The sequence below is a fragment of the Pelobates fuscus genome, chromosome 8 (genome assembly GCF_036172605.1).
Source record: "Pelobates fuscus isolate aPelFus1 chromosome 8, aPelFus1.pri, whole genome shotgun sequence".
Classification (NCBI taxonomy): domain Eukaryota; kingdom Metazoa; phylum Chordata; class Amphibia; order Anura; family Pelobatidae; genus Pelobates; species Pelobates fuscus.
In genome coordinates, this window is record NC_086324.1 from 54893553 (window position 1) to 54912976 (window position 19424).

Here is a 19424-nt window from a genome sequence, read left to right on the forward strand (position 1 = left end):
ACCAGACCCTAATGCAGAAATGTGTTGCCCACTCTATACAAAAGGTACTATCGAAATAAAAGTTACTATTGAAGGGAAGAATCATATATAGCAGTGGTTCACAAACCAGTCCTACCAGTTGTGTGTTTTAAGGGAAAAAAAAAAAAACACCTTAGATACAACTGGGTAATCCCTAAATCCTTGAATTGGTAGTGGTGCCTTGAGGACTGTTATGAGAACCACTGATATACAGGATAAATAAGCATACAGTGAAATCCAGAAGTATTTGGACCATGTGTTGGGAATTAACTCCAGAACACAGAATTTGATATGAAACCATCACTAACAAGTAAAGTGCATATTGTCCACTTTAGTTTAATCTACAGCTCCTTTTATATAGTCCCTTCATTTTAGGGAAACCAAAAGTAGTGACATTATAATCTTAAACAGAGTCATGTAATGCAGTAATTGATTGCAGATCATTTGCATTTAATGATTGCCTGAATTTTTGACCCGTAGACATCACTGTGTACTCAGTATCTTCCATGGTAATTCACAGCTTCCTTCTGTTTCTGTTCATTGTGTGGCATTTTCCCTTGTCTTCAGCAAGTTAATCGTATGCTGAGCAGGAATTAGTTTGGGTAACCGACTTGGGAAATCAAGAACATTCCACATTTTGACCTAGATAACCTCCATGGTTGCTTTAGAGCAGGTTTGGCCAAAAGGTAGGTCTTCAGAGGTTTTGAAACTACAGCTTCCACAATGCTTTGTCATCCTAAAAGCATTCTAAAAGCACACAAAGCATCATGGGAGTTGTTCTAAACATCTGGGGTTCTACACTTTGGGCACCCCTGCTTTAGAGTAAGTATAGATAAATAATGTATATCAAAACCACATGAAAAGGGATAGCCCCCCAAAAAGGTGAAGTGGTGGTAAACAACCATAAAATACAACCTGAACATTGAAGGATGGCAAAATGTGATCTACAAAATATAAATGCATAACATAACATAGTGTATACTGTATAATACAAATAAACACTAAATAAAGATGGACTACCACTCACATTTAAAGAGCCGTACCAGGCTCTGTATAGCAGGCTCAAGGGTGCCAATTCAGGCTGACGAAATCCAAACAAAAGATGGAAATAATTCCGTAGTAAAGAATATATTTATTAAAGATAAAATAATCAACAGACTCCTGGTTATGAGGGAGTGGAACCCAATAACAAATAATATAAAAAAGGGGTATCCACTTACCCAAACTGTAATAACCAAAGGAGTAATATAAAACAAGAGTAAAATATACAATCAAATAGTAGATAGCAGCAAATGCGTTTCGGCTTGGTAGCCTTCATCCAGTGCTGATCCTCGAGTCCTCAATGCTTGTTTAAATGCCCCTGGCATTTCAAATCACCTGTGCGTGGTTTATTTCCGCGTGCTGTGATAAAGTGAAGGCAGAGAAGCCATTTAACCCCAGGGGGAGTATATGTAGTTTGTGTGTTGCACAACACAAAGCTTTGTTTAGTTATGGGCCCCTGGGGTGGAGCATTTGGAGAGAAGGGTGGGCCAATGCTCCACTCCACAGTTTAGTGGTTTTCTTGCGAGACATAGATCCAGGCCAGGGTTTTTTTGGACTGTCTCCAACCCACTGCTCAGCTGCAGATAATCAGCTGTAGCAGTGGGAATAAACCACTCCCAGGAAGCAGGTAGGAAAGAGGCTGTTCTCTCCAGTGAGAGTCAAGGAGACTAGGCACTAGGAGTGCTGGCTTGGAGCACTGGAAGTGCTGGCTTGGAGCACTGGGAGTGCAGAAAGGGAAGCAGTTAAGGCTGGATTGGAGCACTGGGAGTGCAGAAAGTGAAGCAGTCAAGGCTAGCTTGGAGCACTGGGAGTGCAGAAAGTGAAGCAGTCAAGGCTAGCTTGGAGCACTGGGAGTGCTGAGAGCGGACAAAGAATTAGGTTGGTGAAACCAATATTGTTTTGTTTTAGTTTAACCCCTGAGAGATAGGGAACCTAATGTTAGTTAGTGCTCAGACAACATGACAGTGTTTTGGGCTCACTTGCTCCTACGAAGTCCCAAAGGGAAACTATAGTGTTGGGAATACAAAACTATTATAAAACTATTCCTAACACAACAGTGCCCTCTGCCCTCCCTCCTCAAACCATCCCCGTGTCAAATAAAGGGTTAAAAAATATATTTTTACAACTACTACTCCTCCGAGTGCCGTGGGCGCATTCCTATGGGGATACTCTAGATCCTGGATAACTTCAAGTACAGCATGAGGACGTCCAGCATCATTTCACAGAGTCAAACTACAGGAAGTGCTTCTAGTGGCTGTCTAATAGAGAGTCACTAGAGGCAGTCTTAACACTGCAATGTAAACATTGCAGTTTCTCAAAAAGGGCTAAGGGGGACAAGGACACTGCACCCAGACCACATCAATGAGATCAAGTGGTATTGGTGCCTATAGTGTCCCTTTAAGGTTTCATGAATAGAGTCCAACTGATCCACATCTTTTTTTTTTATGTTGTCAATCTATTTTTAATGTGAGGCATACAGGTATTGTACATCAGCATTATCACGAGCTGATCCACATCTTAAACATGGCCATCCTTTGTTACTATCTGGACCCATATTTTACTTAGGGCTTCAAACACCTATTTCTCTTTTTGGAGTTGTTGAGTTATAAATGAAATTTATTTTGTATAAAACACTCCATGAATCGCTGCATCTCAAAATATTAAATTACTGCAGGTTCATTTAGTTTCCAAGTATGGTATTTAAGTGGTGGAGCCTTAGCTGATGTAGAACTCTAACTGCAAAGTTGGCAAGGCACGAGGCGACCAGTAATTTTGTAACAGCTAGAGATCTATTTCCTGACCACCCCTTGGCTTCATGTTAATCATTACACAAATTTATGGTACTCCCTTTCCCTAACCTTGGAAGGATAAAAAGCTGAGATTGGCCTTGGCAGAAATCAAACTCATGAATCTGAGATACTGCAGCTGGAATCGTGTCTGCTTAGCGATGCCTTTTAAGTTTAAATTTAATTTGTGTGGTCTATTTTATACTTTATGATGACTTTTTCTGTTGATTACGGTTAAATCACCAGTTTTAAATTAGCAAAAAAGAAATTAAATAAAAAAAAATCTGTTTGTATTTTTAACTTGGTATATATGCCTTCCTTTTAAGGATTTTCTGGGAATAAGTCTCAATTACATATAGATTCTTGTTTCAATAAGTTACACATTTTATATTTTTCAACAACTATTTGCCAATCTGAAATAATTCCAAGCGATAAATCTAAACTCTGCTTCATCAATGGCATGGTGTAAGTGATGCCTAAGATCCTATTCTGGAAAATTACTTCTGATTGGTTGATTGACAGGATAGCGAACAAATCCTGAAGCCACTGATGTTCTCTCTTGGATATTCCCTTGAACAGTGCCCACCATACCGTTTTTTCGCAAATCAGACAAGTTATTTTGCACTAATAAATGTAACCATTAAAGAAAAATCTGAGAAAAAGGCAGTAACAATGGCTACAAGGTGTATACACTATTTTAAAGGAAACCTCCCTTACAAAAAAATAAAGTGACAACAATTTTTTTATCTTCAGTATCCTGAAGATTTGTTTGCCCTTCCTTATACAAGAAAATGGAAGAACGTATATCAGGAAAGTGTCCTATTGTCAGTTTAATGTAGTAGGAGCTCAGAATGCCTTAATAGGCTGCAGTGATAAATCCAAAGCGAAGTATCAGTAGGGCCATGGCAGAGACATAGTCAGGATAGTAAAAGGTAGGTCCATGCTGTGCAAATTCATAAGCAGTAGTCAGGCAGAAGAGTCAAGTATCAGGAGGTCAAACAGTAGCAAGGGAACACCGGTTGTAGCACAAGAAAGCATAGTACAATTGAGCAAAGAGGACTGGGCGACTGGCATATAGGTGGGGGAGAGGCACATCCTCACATCACAGGCACTAACCAAACATGTCACGTTGCCTTTCCCCTTTAAGAGTGACACAACGTGGGTTCCTGCACGTAGAGAGGTGGTCAGCATGGGGGAAATGGTAGATACTCCCACCAGCCAAGGGGAGCACCACCTGGGCCGGTTCGCGAGGCTAAGTAGGATCTAATATTCAAATTATGACAAAAGACTAGTGGAAGTATAAGAGTTGAAAAGCAAAGTGTAACAAACGCAGAAAGATAGAAATAGGGAAAAATGGTGGTGGGGAAGACAAAGCAATTGGCATGGGTTGATAGAGAAGAGGTTCAGGTTGAGGGGAGAGCAAAATAGACAAAAGTAATGGTGGTTCCTAAGTCTCAACCACTGCTATCCATTATTCATAAGAGGTAAACCCACAAATGGCAAACTTTGACCATATAACTGCACCTAATTCAACTACTACTCAACCGTCCCCTGACTCCAATGGGAAGATTATTTATTTCTAAAATTAAGATTCAATGGATTGATTTGATAAAGAAACATCTCTGCTATTTGCACTTGTATATCAATTTACTTGTAGACTATTGCCTAAAGAGCTACTTGTATTTGGCCTACATCGATCTATAAGAGACATTTAAAACTCAAAAATCCCTTCTGCAGAGCCATTTGTCTGTTTGTGATTTGTTTAGTCTTGATAAGAACCTTGCCTTGAAGAGTATTTAAAAAATATATATGTTATGTAAATAGCGGCAACTACTAAAAACGCATGTTAATGAATAGATACCGTGTGTACAGAGTGACTTTTTATATCATTTTCTATTTCTACCAATAACGCAATATTACCATAAAGTGGTTTCACTTTTGATGAACCAATATATTTGTTTTGCTTATGCTACAAATTCTAGTGTCTGAAAGGGTATATGATAGTTTGGGACAAATGTTTATTCACAGCCATCAATGTTAAAATGTGACTATGTATGGCTGAGCTCTCTAAAGCTTGTCTTTATCAGCTTTATCACGTCATATTTAATCACCGGTGTAATCACCAATGTAACACTGACATGTTGACATTGTGAGTTGAAATCTGTACCTGTTTCCTCCTCCCGTAGGCCAGAATGGCTCCAGTCAGATCCCGAAGAGTACTCAACTCAAGTTTGAACTTCTTCCTAAGGTATTTGTGGCCTCTCTTGTGTCTCCTGTTTGGGGCGCCATACCAAGGTAATGCTAAATCCTCAGAATAGAGGACCAGGGCCCCCTTTCTGGTACTAAAGGTTTTGTGTGGCGGCACTTCCCAATAGCTGTGTAAACCATGGCAACGAGTCAGTATCCGCTGGGTGTTAAAATCTTGACGGGATCTCCAATTATAGTAATCCTGAAACAAAAGGAGTGTCAACAAAATTATGTGTGCATAGTAAGAGTCAAAAACTATTGGAAAAAGGCATTTCTTACCAGCTAGAAAATAATAGATAATGTATAAACCTATACAATTTACATCACAAAACATCTTTCTAGAGTACCTTAACTAAAGCAGAAAAGCGAGTTTCCATGGGAATATGGTTCTTGAACACCTACAGTTCCAATGTGAACCCTTACAGTCCTCCTTAGTGTACATATTCGGTTTTAAAAATGGTTTACAAATAGGTTCTGAGAAAATCTAGAAAGTCAGAGATAAGGTCTTAAACTAGTCTTCCCATAGTATCTGCCAGTACATCTTCTTGAAAATTCTTAGAAGAAGAATATATCAATTTAGATGACTTTCCAAAAATTACATTTCATATTTACAAAGTACAAAACCATATCCGATATCCATGATAAATTTACATATGATAAAGCTTTATATATGTATTTAATGACACTGAATACAATAATCACACACCATCTTAGTTTGGATGAAAATGCTGCTACTTCTATTCAATGAATTACTGTCTCATCAAAAACCACACATTTTATCACTACCTTGCTACCATTACCATACAACCCAAAATTTACGCTAAAAGTAATAGAAGCAAACTTTGACCTTTGGCGCATCTATCTTTGTCCACTCTGCTTTGGCAGCCCGCTCCCTGTCTACTTTATCATCCTACCTATTACTGCCAAATGCAAATACCTCCTTCCCACCAATCCAAGCTTTTCCTGGTCCATTCCGAGGAACATTATCTAACACTTGCCACAATTGTCTGAGAAGCTAACAGAAGGGAATGATAAGTAAGGAGCCTTTATATATAGATGGATTTAGGCATTAACAACTGATTTCAAAGCAGGGCTTAGTTCATTGGCTGAGAGTGTCAGTTAATCACGCTTAGCCAATGAGTTAAACCCTCCATTGCAGGGCTTAGGTCAGTAGAGAAGTTCATGCTTAGTTAATTCTGGAGCTCTGGAAATGATAGTGAACATGAGGAGCAGTGGTTTCTGGACCCTAGGTAAAAACGCAAGCTGTTCAAAAACAGTGTCCTTCTTTACAACAGGGTAGAGTCTACGTTTTTTTTTTATTGTTGTTTTTTTGGGTCTTTTGTCCTTTTGGAAAAAATGTGTTTAAAACAGTGCTCCACTGCTGAGGGTGCCTGTAAAAATGCATGGCGAAGTCTGAAACATGATACTTGCATGTGTTTATTTGCATATAAAAAACAAAACATTCTGGAAGTATTGCGGATACATTAGTTCTTGGAATTGTTGTGCCCAAGATTGACTTTTCTAATGGCCTTGAGGAATGTTGGTGATGCAGAATTCAGTAAATTCTGAATTTGTGCACAATGTGGTACAGCAAGCAATATAGAATATGCAAGTCCATATGGCACACCAACAGCCGCACAAACGGTGTTTTGGAGATACAATTTCCATAAAGCTTTACCAGCAGATGATTACAGGGTAGGACTGGAACAGCAAGCTGTTTACAACGCCAGTGATCCTTGGCCATCTAGTGACAGCGAATCCCCAATATTGCCCTACAACTGTATATTTTAAAGGAACACTATAGAGTCAGGAATATAAACATGTATTCCTAAACCTACAGTGACCTTTTATCTAGTTAGGGTATTACCCCGTGAAGGAGAAAGGTAAGTTTATGCTATCAGTAGCATGTAGATGCATGCAGCACCCGCCGCGCATGTGTGTCCCTAATGTTTCCTGTTTGAGGAGCACTGGACCATTGGCTCGAGAATGGAATGACATAGCAGGAGGAAGAATGGGCGATGGTGCTGAGAGTGTCTCTGTGCTGGGTAAAAGGTAAATAAAAACCTTTTACGGGCATTTTATTCCAAATGTGGTGGGGGCGTTAAAACTAATCAGCAAGTGTGTACATTTCTTGTTAATTTTTCACTATTCCACTTTAAGAAATAAACACTTTCATTTTACTGCTAAAAGTTTGGAATTGTTTTAAACTGTTTCTTGGTGAGCAAGCTATGGTCCTAAGTGCACTTTAAATGGATTTATCAAGTGTTGGATGAGGCTTGCTGAGCTTTTAGTCACAAATCACTGACAACAAACAGGACACATTTATCAACTCATTAATCACACTTTGTACATGCTGATAAGGAAGAAAGGCCAACAAGATCCATCTGTCCCTTCATGCACCCAGGATTTAATGGATCGCTCCAGCTCCAAGCATTTGGTCTCTAGAGCTTACTGCATGGCACAGCCCTCCGCCAACATGTATGAAGATCAGAGGTCATTAATCAAAATCTCCAGTTTCAAATGACTGCAAATTACACAAGGGATCTAGGAACATCTAGCACTTTACATAAATGTCCAATTCAAGTATTGTTAAAGAACTGATTAAGTGGACACTCAGACTTCAACACAATGAGGTCTGTTCAGTAATTTTTAGAATCTCAGACCAAACCAGCCAAGTTGGAAAGAAAAATCTACAGCACAGTTATTTTTCTAATTATTTGCGCTAAACATATGCTGCACAATTCCAAAATTAATGAATAAATTCCAATTTGTACTTATATGAAAGCACATTCTATATAAACCTATAATATGTAAATTGATGTGTATGTTTAAACGCATTGAAACAATGTTGCGTAAGGTGTTCTCTTATTATGTAGGCTAAATACTTGGTTGACCGAGGGAGTCAACTGGAGTCATTTTAATTTAAGTCAGGAAGAATTTTTTTTGTGGTCCAGTTGGGAGATGTTTACCTTATTTTGGATAAACAGCTCCAATAGAGATGTGTGAAAGGTTCATCTTGATGAACTTGTTTTTGCCTTTATTACAATGTATCTAGCATATATCTGGTATATAATTATGTAATAGCTTTGTAATGAAGTATCTGACAACACATAGCCATGCATGTCATATTCTGCCATTAAATGCTAATTACCATACCTTTCGCAGAATGTACTTAAATAGATTTTTTTTTTGTTGAATATAGACAATGATATATATGGTTGTGGAATTCAGACTGGCATTGTAGAAAATATAGGTGTCAGATTAGATTTACTGATTTGACATTGCTCTGTGTATATGTTACTTAATAGGGATAGTAGGGGTAAATTGTGTTTGGTAGTAAGCCTTATGAACAAGTGGTAGGTGTTAGGGGTGTGCCTTTTTCCTGAGACAACAACAGAGTTAAGTGAAGCAAACATATAGGCCCAACATATTAATAAGGTTACTCCAACCACCATGACCACGTCAGTAAATTGAAGTGGCTGAAGTCTAGATGTCCCAGCTTGAAAAACTGCACATTCAGAGTTATTTTTAAAAGGACCACTATAGGTACCCAGACCACTTCAGCTCAATGAAGTGGTCTGGGTGCCAGGTCCCTCTAGTGTTAACCCTGCAGCTGAAAACATAGCAGATTCAGAAAAACTACTATGTTTCCCTGAGGGTTAATCCAGCCTTTTAGTGGCTGTCTCACTGTCAGCCGCTAGAGGCGCTTCCGCGCTTCTCACTGTGAAAATCACAGTGAGAAGACGCTGGACGTCCATAGGAAAGCATTGAGAAATGCTTTCCTATGGGGCAGTTTGAATGCGTACGCGGCTCTTGCCGCGCATGCGCATTCGGTGCCGACGTCGGCAGGGTTCCCCAGCATTGAGGGAGTCCAGCGCTGGAGAAAGATAAGTGGCTGAAGGGGTTCTAACCCCTTCAGCCCAGCGGGAGTGGGACCCTGAGAGTGAGTGGGAACTATTAACACTATAGAGCCAGGAAAACAAGTTTGTTTTCCTGGCACTATAGTGGTCCTTTAATTGTGTGCTAGTGGAACCACCAGCACACGTGACATTGGCAGCATAGAGCTCTATTTCGGGCTGTTTAATGCCAGTTATGTGCATAACATACATCTGTGTCAGTGATCACTTCACGCTGCCAACAGATGTAAAAACCTTCCAATTGAAGACAGGGTGTCTACAAAGGGTAGCTCTCTATCATCTCCCTCCCACCTCCCTCTGCTGTACACAGTGAATGGACATTGCAAGGCCCCTGTGATGTCATAAGGGTGCAAGGAATTTACTGCCCAGAGTTTCACCCGGTACTAGATTGAAGGTGAGCAAAACTTATTTTTTTGGATCTTTTACTGCAATGGGGGGAACCTTATCCATAGTGGCCAATAGAGCATATTACACAGTAAAGTGCCACCCCTCTAAAGAGCTGGAGTAACCCTTTAATGCACACAGTGGCACAACCCTCTCTACAATATTAATTTACATGGACTGATACATATACAATACACGGGTTATTCACTAATGAGAGAATTTCAAAGTCAATTTCAAAATTTCTGCAAAAATAACAGAATTAGAAATCTGTGAAAGTGAAACCAAAACCTGTAGAATATAGTTGTGGTTCACAAATAAATAAATATACTATTCTTAATAATAATAAACCGGTGACTTGTCTGTATATGTTTGGAAGGAACAGAGGGGCCAGTAATTCACTTCTATTTAATTTGCTGCATACGCAACTCACTGAACAAGGCAGTGTGCATCGCAAGCTGAGCATCTTGGCTCACACCGCCAAAACTTGTTTTATTTTTTGGGGGGGGGGGGCGCAGTCTGGAATTTGCTTGCACTTGAACTGTGTGGGCAATGAATCTATAAATAGTGGATGTTTTAAAATCTCACAAACCCCCAAACGATTATATTCAAGTTACCAGTTTTATGCAGCTTTTCTCTCTGCTACCATTTCCAGATTATATTTGTATTAGTGTTGCGGTCTTTATCACTCATTCTAATTTGCCTACCTAAATAAAGGGGGGGTAATATGTTTTGTATTGGGGTTTTTTGTTGCATACAGGCTGTTTAAAGGCTCTTCTGTGTATTTATTTATTATGTGATGTGTACAAGTTGAACAGTTGTTTAATAAAAAATAATGAATGAAATGACAATGTATTTTTAAGTGCATTTCAACAAATATCACAGCCCTATCTTATTAATTTGTTTCAGTGTGTTTCTTTTAAAATAAATAATTTATTTAAAGTAACACGGTGTTCACCATAACGACTTAATCGAAGTGATGTTGTTATGGTGCTAGGAGGCCCCTGGGCGCTCTCAAATGGTTTAGCCCTAAAGGCTACCTCCAGTGCCGGATCTGCAGGTCCCCCAGTTTCAGGAAGCGAGGGGTGCCGCTGATTAGCTAGAGCGATCAGCTGACACTTTAGGCTGATCAGTAGTTCCCCATTCATAAAAAGTTACATACCTTCTTTATTCATAAAAAAGGGTATATGACCGTAGTGCTCCTTTACGTTTTATCTCCATAACACATAATGATGTTTTATATAAAACCAAATTGTGTAATAAATAATATTGTTATTATTGGCATTTATATAATGCCAACATATTCCATTGCTCTTTACAATGCTCAACTGAACTTAAAACATTATTAAAATAAGCTGTTTTGCTACTAGCGATGAAACAAAATGAAGCAAAGATTAAAATATATATATATATATTATTGCATGCACGTCTTACCTCTGGTTCATAATGAATTACTATCTTTTTCTGAGAAGTTTGGACCACTTGTGCATGTCCCCGACTCAGCAAGGAAAGGATTGACATTTTTCATGGCAGTCCCCCACCATAAGTCCACTTCCTGTGCGCTTTTCACTGCCCCAACAACCTCAGCTGTTATTAGAACTTAAAATCAAAGTAGGGTGTCTCCTTGCAAAATGTTTTAGCAGTTCCAAAGGTAACGTTATAACTGAAGTGCTTTTTGAAATTAAAGATTTATAAAGTGTCTAGTGAAAAAAACACAAAAAAAACAACAAAAAACAAGAAGAATCGTCTAAATACTAATCTAAAATCTGAGAAAATTCTTTTACATGAGACTTTGCTGCCTGTGCTCACACCCTGTATTTGTTGTTCTTCCTGTACTGGTTGCTAGCCTGCACCATCCAAAGATTTTTTAAACTCTTCAGTGCTCATTGTTAAAAGAGACTGTTTCTATTGTTGCCATGGCGGCAAATTGAGAAATCAGGATCCCTGTGGGGTATTCTGTACATGCCACTAGTTTAACTTGCGGTCTGTCCTAGGAGGAAAGTGTATGAACAGCAATGATCATTTCACAACAAGTGTATTTCTAAAGAATCAGCTTTACATGTGTGTTTTCACTGCATCAAGTGTTGCTGAGATTTAACAAGGCAGTTGCCAATTCCAGGCCAAAATAATCAAACTGGAAAAAAAAATCCCCGTTCAGCTGCTTTTCCTTCTCAGCTAGTGTAGCTTAAAATTTGCAACCCCCTTGTCATTTGACAAGTCTGTTTTCCTTGGATATTTATTGAGAGCTCCCCCCACTCCCTCTTCGTGGTGGCTAGATCACCCACCCCTTGTATTATTATTAATAGCCCCCACCCAACACTCATAGATAAGGGCTGAAGGGGACATTAGGTATAATAGCCCACACCTGACGCCAATGAGTGGGGACCGGGGGTACACTAGGACCTCCTATTTAGTTCGCAGCCCCCACCAAATGCCCAGGTCGGCTGAATTCCAGATGTATTTGGCGTTAGTAAATATGAGAATTGCCTTTCCAGTTTAAATTCAGTAATTTTCATCGGATTTTGGTAGTGAATTAACCTGTCACATCAGTATAGAGATGTAGATAGCTATATTTAAAGGGACACTATAGTCACCAAAACAACTTTTAGTTTCATAAAGTACTTTTGTGTATAGAACATGACTCTGAATTATCAGTGCTCAATTCACCAATTCACGCCAGTTAGGAGTTAAATCCGTTTTGTTTCTGTTTATGCCCTAGTCACATCTCCCCTGCCAGTGACTGACAGCCTGTATGAAAACAAAATGTTTTCATTTTCAATCAGATGTAACCAGGGCCGGTGCTAGGATTTTTAGTTACACAGGCGAAGATACACTTTGGCGCCCCTCACCTAATAAATAAAGAAATGCATCTTCACCTTTGTGTATTTCCTCCCAAGCCACAGGCATCATTTTTCAGTTACACAGTCAAAGTCATACAGGTACACTGTCATACAAACACAGAAATAATCATACAGAGACATACAGACACAGACACATACAGACATACAGTCAAAGACATACATGCATACAGGGACATGAAGGCAAAAGACATGCATACATACAGAGGCATTCTGTCATACAGACACATACATACATACAGGCATACAGAGACATACAGGCATACAGAAACATACATACAAAGACATACAGGCACATACATACATACAGGCATGCAGACACATACAGACATACAGGCATACAAAGACATACACGCATACAGAGACATGCATGCATACAGTGACATACTGCCATACAAACACATACATATATATATACAGGCATACAGAGACATACAGGCATACAGAAACATACATACAAAGACATACGGGCATACAGAAACATACATACAAGACATACAGACACATACAAACATGCATACATACAAACAGAGGCAAACTGTCATACAGACACATACATACATACAAAAACATGCATACAAAGACATACAGGCATACAGAGACACACAGACACATACATGCATACGTACATACAGAGACATAAAGGCATACAGTTACACACATGCATACAGAGACATATATACAGACATTCAGAGACAAGCATACATTTAGTTACATACATACATGCATGCATACAGATACATACATACATGGATACAGAGACATACATACATACATACATACATACAGAGTCCTGCAGTCCAGCCCCATCATTGGGCACCAGCCGCGCTGTGTGGTACACAGGGAGACGGGATATGATGTCATCCATATCCTCGCCCCCTCCACACAGCCTGCGGCAGACACCAGCATAGGAGGTGGGCGGGCAGAGGCTGGGCTCCGCGGGCGGGAATCTCTGGGCTGCGCTCGGCCATGTTACAAGTAGTAACTGGCTGGAGGGGAGCGCAGTGCGCTTCCCTCCTTCCGGTCAGCCTGATGTCGCGCCCCCAGGGCCACCTTATGGTAGCGCCAGCCCTGGATGTAACTTACTTTAAAAGTTTTTATCTCCTGCTCTGTAAATTGAACTTTAATTATATTCAGGAGGCTCCTGCAAGTTCTAGCAAGCTATTAACAGTGCACGAGATAACAAACTCTAAATTAAACAGAATTAGCAATAAAGGAAATGTAAACATTAGATTACTTTACAGGAAGTGTTTAGGAAGGCTTGCAAGTCACATGCTGGGAGGTGTGGCGACGGCTGCTTAAACAAAGTGTTTGAAGCTAAATGGTGGAGAATTGAACAGTGAGACTGATGTGGCATAATTTATACACCAAAACTGCTTCATTAAGCTCAACTCATTAAGTTGTTTTGGTGAATATAGTGTCCCTTTAATTTTAATTTTCACCTCATAAATACATATTTGTTAAATACTGTGGAAATGTTATTATAAAATAACAATCATGGAAAGAGACAGTGTGCATTTAATTTAGAAACTAAATGTGGATAAATATATATATAATGGATAATATAATAATAGCTTTGGTAGTCTCGTCAATGGGGAGGGGGTGACAGTCAAAGGAAAATCTGTGTGTGTTTTGTTACTAAGTAAACAATGACTTACTCTCTTGGCTTGGGTACAGAAACTTTAGACCTGGTTCTCACTGGTGGAATGTGTAACGTGTTAATGGACATTAAATGCATTATTCCAGCATTCAGAGATTTAATTACAATTTTGAGTAAATAATGTGTGAGAATATGAAATTAAAAGATATTATTTGCAATTACAGAAAATGTACAATATATCACAAAAAGGGTTCAAACACAGGTAATTCACTGAACATGGAACAGTACCGAATTTTTAGGTAAAATAGCCAAACTGAAAAAACAGTTTGGAGCACTGGAGAATCGTTCCAGTTCATTAATTTTGATCTAAAATGTCAAATTCCCTGTTTTTTTTTAATATCTCACTTTATGTAACTAATGTTTTATCTATATATTTAACAGTTTATGTATAGCATGTAAGTTCATTGAGCAGGGCCCTCAATAAACTCAGTTCCTGTGTGTCCAACACATCTGGTTACAAATACTTGCCTGTTGGTCCACCCATTGTACAGCGCTACGGAACTTGTTGGCACTTTATAAATAATAACAATAATATATCACTCTTCTCCAGAGTACGCTAAAAAAATATAGCAATTTTCCATACGTGGGTTTACACAAAGAAGGATGTATAATCAGACAGATTGGAACAAACAGGACGAAAGAACACTGCCCATAGTCATTAAATGTGAAGCATGTTTCTATTTATATTCTATATAAGAAGGGCCGCAAGCTTACAATCTAGACATTAATATGTTTCCACAAATACACTTAATACTAATGTTAAAATGTGTTGCAGAAATTTATAACAGAATGGGTAGTGAGAAAAATGCAAGCATTCAAAAGGTGTTCTGTGTATCAATTGAGTAAACACCAGATTGTAAACCTCGTTGCAAAATTTAGGTTAAAACAGATGATCTGGATGTAACTTGGCTATAGTCTTGTTAATTTAGCCTAAATTTTACAATCTATATTTTCTTTTCACTATGATTTTCTGCTTAGTTAATAAACCCCTCTGAATCCACAGACTCACTAATCACTTGTCACAGGGTCTGTGGCCTGTGATATAATAACTAATCTGTCTGCTTTGTTTATGTCTCTCTAATCTACTCCATGATGAATGGTGATGCTAGGCCATGTGGACATTGTGACTATTTCAGAGGGAGGGGGGGAGATGGGGGAGATGGGGGGGGGGGGGGTGGGGGAGAGGGAATCAGGTTTCATGCAAATAATGCATTTTTATAATTTTTTTTATATGCCATTAAACTTAATTTGCAAATACATTTCTAAACGCATTTCCTTATATCTATGCAAACACGTTCAACCAGTAGTTAAACATACATAAAAAAAATACAGAATAACAAATAACCGGTGAATACAATATACACATATCATCCGATACAATATGTAATAATGTTTTTTCAATAAAGTATAGTCCGTTATTAAAAAAATAAATAAATAGGGGGGCGGGGCCGGACCGCCGAGCGGGAAAGTCGCATGAAAGAGCAGCTCCTGCTAATTTACAGCCAAAACCGTGCATAAAATCGACAAAAAATGTTAATTTCGGACCGACAGCAACAGTTCTCAATGCCGAAGAGGTGCTGGTTCCAGGGAGAGGCCGGCTATTCAAGTTTCAGTCCCCTGGAGGGAAGGTCGCCGTCAGACCGGGCGAGGCCTTCACCGGCGGTGAGTGGGGCAGACGGCCGCTGCCCCACTACCCTGCCAGAAAGCACCCGGCCAGAGACCCAGCCCCGGGCGGAACCGGCCCCGCTTCCCCCCCCTATGGACCGGGGGGGTGATCCCGGTCCTCACCCAAAGGCTACACGAGCAAGGCCCAGGGAGATTGTCGCCCCGCATGGGGACCCAGGCGCACTACCTAAAATGGCGGACGCCATGTGTACTGCAGCGGGAGAAACGGGCCACCACCACAACGAGCCCTCGGCAAAGATCAGCACTGCGGGTAGGAGCCTTGATGTAGCGGAGAGGCCTGCGACCCTCATACCTCGCACCATAGCTCACCAAGCGAGGCCTACACTATCTCGCCACCGAGAGATACCACGGGTAAGCGGGGCACGTAATGGGACGAAACTGCTGAAAGTGCTTACCTACCATGGCGTACAGGGACTACTACACACAGCGACATGCCCTCACAAACCGACCACAAGCTTGCCCGCTGACCATAAGCTCTGCAAGGCGGCAGCCCAAACGAAGGGGCGCAGACGACACCAAGCGACAGACCTCCTCAGACATAAAATGTATCCCAATGGACTCTGCCAAGCTGAGGCCCGACCCGGGCGGCCTGCAGGACACCAAACACTTGACTTTGCCCAAACTCCCACTCCGGCGGAAAAGTGTACCCGACAACCCTATCTAGCCCAACGAGTCATCAGCTGTACAAGAAGCGACGCATATCGAAGAGGCAGCTTCTCCGTCCCACGGACATTTCCCAGGGCCTACACCAGCAAGCGCAAATCAGACCAGCCTGGGTGATACTACTCATCTAGACCCATCTTAAGAGCATGTTGAACCTCAGAACTCCTGAGTAAATATATTGAGGCTAATACATGGTTAAACATAGCCCACTTAAACGCCACGTACAGCCTAACCGAGCGCATGACCTTTATTTTGGCCTACCACTTATATTTTTTGTTTTCCTCACTATACATCTCAATTGTATCTAGCATGTTCCAACGTAATACAAAAAACAAAATGTGCAGTTTTTACGTGCCTATCTGAAAAATCTGTTGACTAATCTATGCGTGCTGTTGTGGCACTTTTGCTATACTTGTAATTCTTCTTGCACAGTAAAAATAAAGAATTTAAAAAAAAAAAAAAAAAAAAATAAATAAAGATGCCAAATATGTTACGTTCAACAATGTGCTTAAAAATAAGATGATATAAGTGACTTGCTTATCTGGTCAGGTGAAGTTACACGTTATAATTTATATCGATTCTTGACATCCTGTTCCCAAAGTTCCCATTAATATTTCAGAAATCAGAACATTAACTGTATTGAAAAGTGGTCTAAAAGCTCATTCGCATCTCTGTTCGGCCCTATTTTCAAAGTTCATTAATTTAAGTTAATTTCTGCATATTTATGCCGAATTTCTTCTACATGCATAATATTGCTTTCCATTTTACAGTGCTATGGAATACTTTGACACTGTAAAAATACATGGCAGAATGAAGTAGTTTAGGTCGTTTCACAGAAGGATCTTTCTATTTCGAAAAATACATTTGCCCTTTATTTCAGTCACTGCCCTCTGAACCTCCAATGCCTTTGAAGAAAACACAAAAGCCCTAGAATGTAAAGCTGGGCATGTAATTACAGAGGGTTTTTTTTTTTCTTTTTTGCAAAAGGGGGTAGGGCTGAATACAATTACCATGATATTTGTACCAGCAAAAGAAGAGTTAACAAAAGACTTTGGTCTCTTCAGTCTTCACATGGTTTGTATTCTTATTCCGCTGGAGAGGTCTCTTCAAGGCATCTGCTCCCCTGGATACAGCTTACACTAGATCAATCAAAGCATTTTGTGTAAAGAATGGCCCCCACTGTGCAGCCCTCCACCTCTACTAATCATGCCATCTTAACCAGGACAAGAGGGTACAGCTGGCATTAACCATTTAAAATCCCAGAAATCTTGCTTGGATGCCAGTTAGTTTGGTAAAATTATGTAATATTAAAAAAAAAACAAAAAAAACGAACAGACTCCACAATGTCTTGCATTACAGATAATTGCCAGCTGTGAATCTGACAAAACGTGAATTAGTTGTAATATACTAGCGTGTACTCATTTGGCAATAAATAAATAATAATAAATAAATATATATATATATATATATATATATATATATATATATATATATATATATATATAAAAAATAAAATATGTGAGTTCTACCTTGTGTTTCCAAGTCGGTTTTAACTCTTTAGTCAGAATCTTCTCTAACTGATCTATAAGTAGATTGGAAAAAAATCTCCAATTAATCTACATTCATAGCTTGACTATATCAGTCTGCATTTTGCAATTTGTTTTTCAGTTCACAGTGTGCAATTTAGTGAATTAAAACCCATAAGGCTATTCCTTAAGGTGTGAATTGTTAGGAAATTAACTTTTACAATTTTATGCCAAAATGTCCAAATTAAAAAGTATTCACCAAGACAGGTATGTTTACACTTTGCCTGTTTCGACTTCCCAAGAGGAACACTTTCTATTTTTGCCCAAATCTCTCTGCTCTTCTTTTCTGTCTAAACAGGACACTATAGTCACTAAAACAACTTTAGCTTAATGAAGCAGTTTTTGTGTATAGATAGTGCCCCTGAAGTTTCTCTGCTCAATTATCTACCATTTGAGAGTTAAATCATTTTTGTTTCTGTTTATGCAGCCATAGCCACACCTCCCCTGGCTGTGACTGAGGCAGCCTCCATAAAAAAAAAAAAAGTTTTATTTTTGATCACATGTTACTTACTTTAAATGTTTTTATCTCCTGCTCTGTAAATTGAACTTTGATCCCACACAGGAGGCTCCTGCACCTTGCAAACTACTAAAAAAGAAGGAGATAAGAAATTCCAAATTCAACAGAATTTGCATAAAGGAGGTATAAACATAAGATCTCTCTTTACAGGAAGTGTTTAGGTAGGATGCATAAGTCACATGCAGGGTGTGACTAGGGCTGCGTAAACAAAGTTATGTAATTTCTAAATGGCAGAGAATTGAGCAGTGAGACTGCAGGGAAATTATCTACAAACCAAAACTGCTTAATTAAGCTAAAGTTGTTTTCATTACTATAGTGTCCCTTTAATATCACTCTTTTCTAGGAGCTCCATATTGTTGGTGTGCCTGAGTGTATCAAAGCTCCACATTAATAATATTAATAGGTTACATTGTCCTTCTTCTAAATTACATTTTAATTTCATAAATTGTTATTAGAGAGTCTCCTAAAATTTCTCAGAACAATCCCACCCTGGACCACCCTCACTCACACCTCTAAGGTTAAAGTGTGCCTCTTTGAAATCATGGGAAGTATGCCAACTGTATGCTATAAACTTGTGAAAAGTCTAACTTGGCAAGCCACAGGGAAACCATGTGCCAGGCCCAGGATCATTTAAACTGATGTAAAATACATTAATGGTGTTTCTTAATTCGATGAAAAGGGGGATTGTAGGCAGCAAACTAGCTCTGAAGATATTTCCCAGATTTGAGCTGATGTGTTAAGTTACCATCAAAAGCAACCGGGGCTCAGAAGAGAAATGACTGACAGACAGAGGATCAGAGGTGGCCAGGTACCACATATTAACTAATTCCCAGAGTTAATTGCAAACAACAAATAGTTTTTGTCTGACAAGCTGAGTTTGTGAAATTCTTCTGTAAATTGTTACTGGTAACTAAAGACCTGATGGAATAATGGATATTAAGAAAGAAATACAAGACTTAATATCTAAAATATTGTATTTAACAACCACTGTTCAAAAGAAAATAGTTATGCTCTCAAATTTTTTATTTGTTTAAGAAAAAAAAATTATAAAAGAGAACATCAA

At 39.2% G+C, this 19424-nt stretch overlaps 1 protein-coding gene across 1 annotated transcript in view; it reads right to left on the reverse strand.

Moving 5' to 3' along the window:
* The window catches only part of KIAA2012 (KIAA2012 ortholog), a 193155-nt gene extending 181891 nt beyond the window's left edge, over positions 1-11264 (reverse strand). The window contains exons 1-2 of the mRNA XM_063429839.1: positions 10826-11264; positions 5014-5295 (exon numbers count right to left, since the gene is read on the reverse strand). Coding sequence (XP_063285909.1) covers positions 5014-5295; positions 10826-10912 — 369 coding nt within the window. The 5' untranslated portion in view covers positions 10913-11264. The remainder of the gene's footprint in view (positions 1-5013; positions 5296-10825) is intronic.
* Between the last annotated feature and the right edge of the window lie 8160 nt (positions 11265-19424).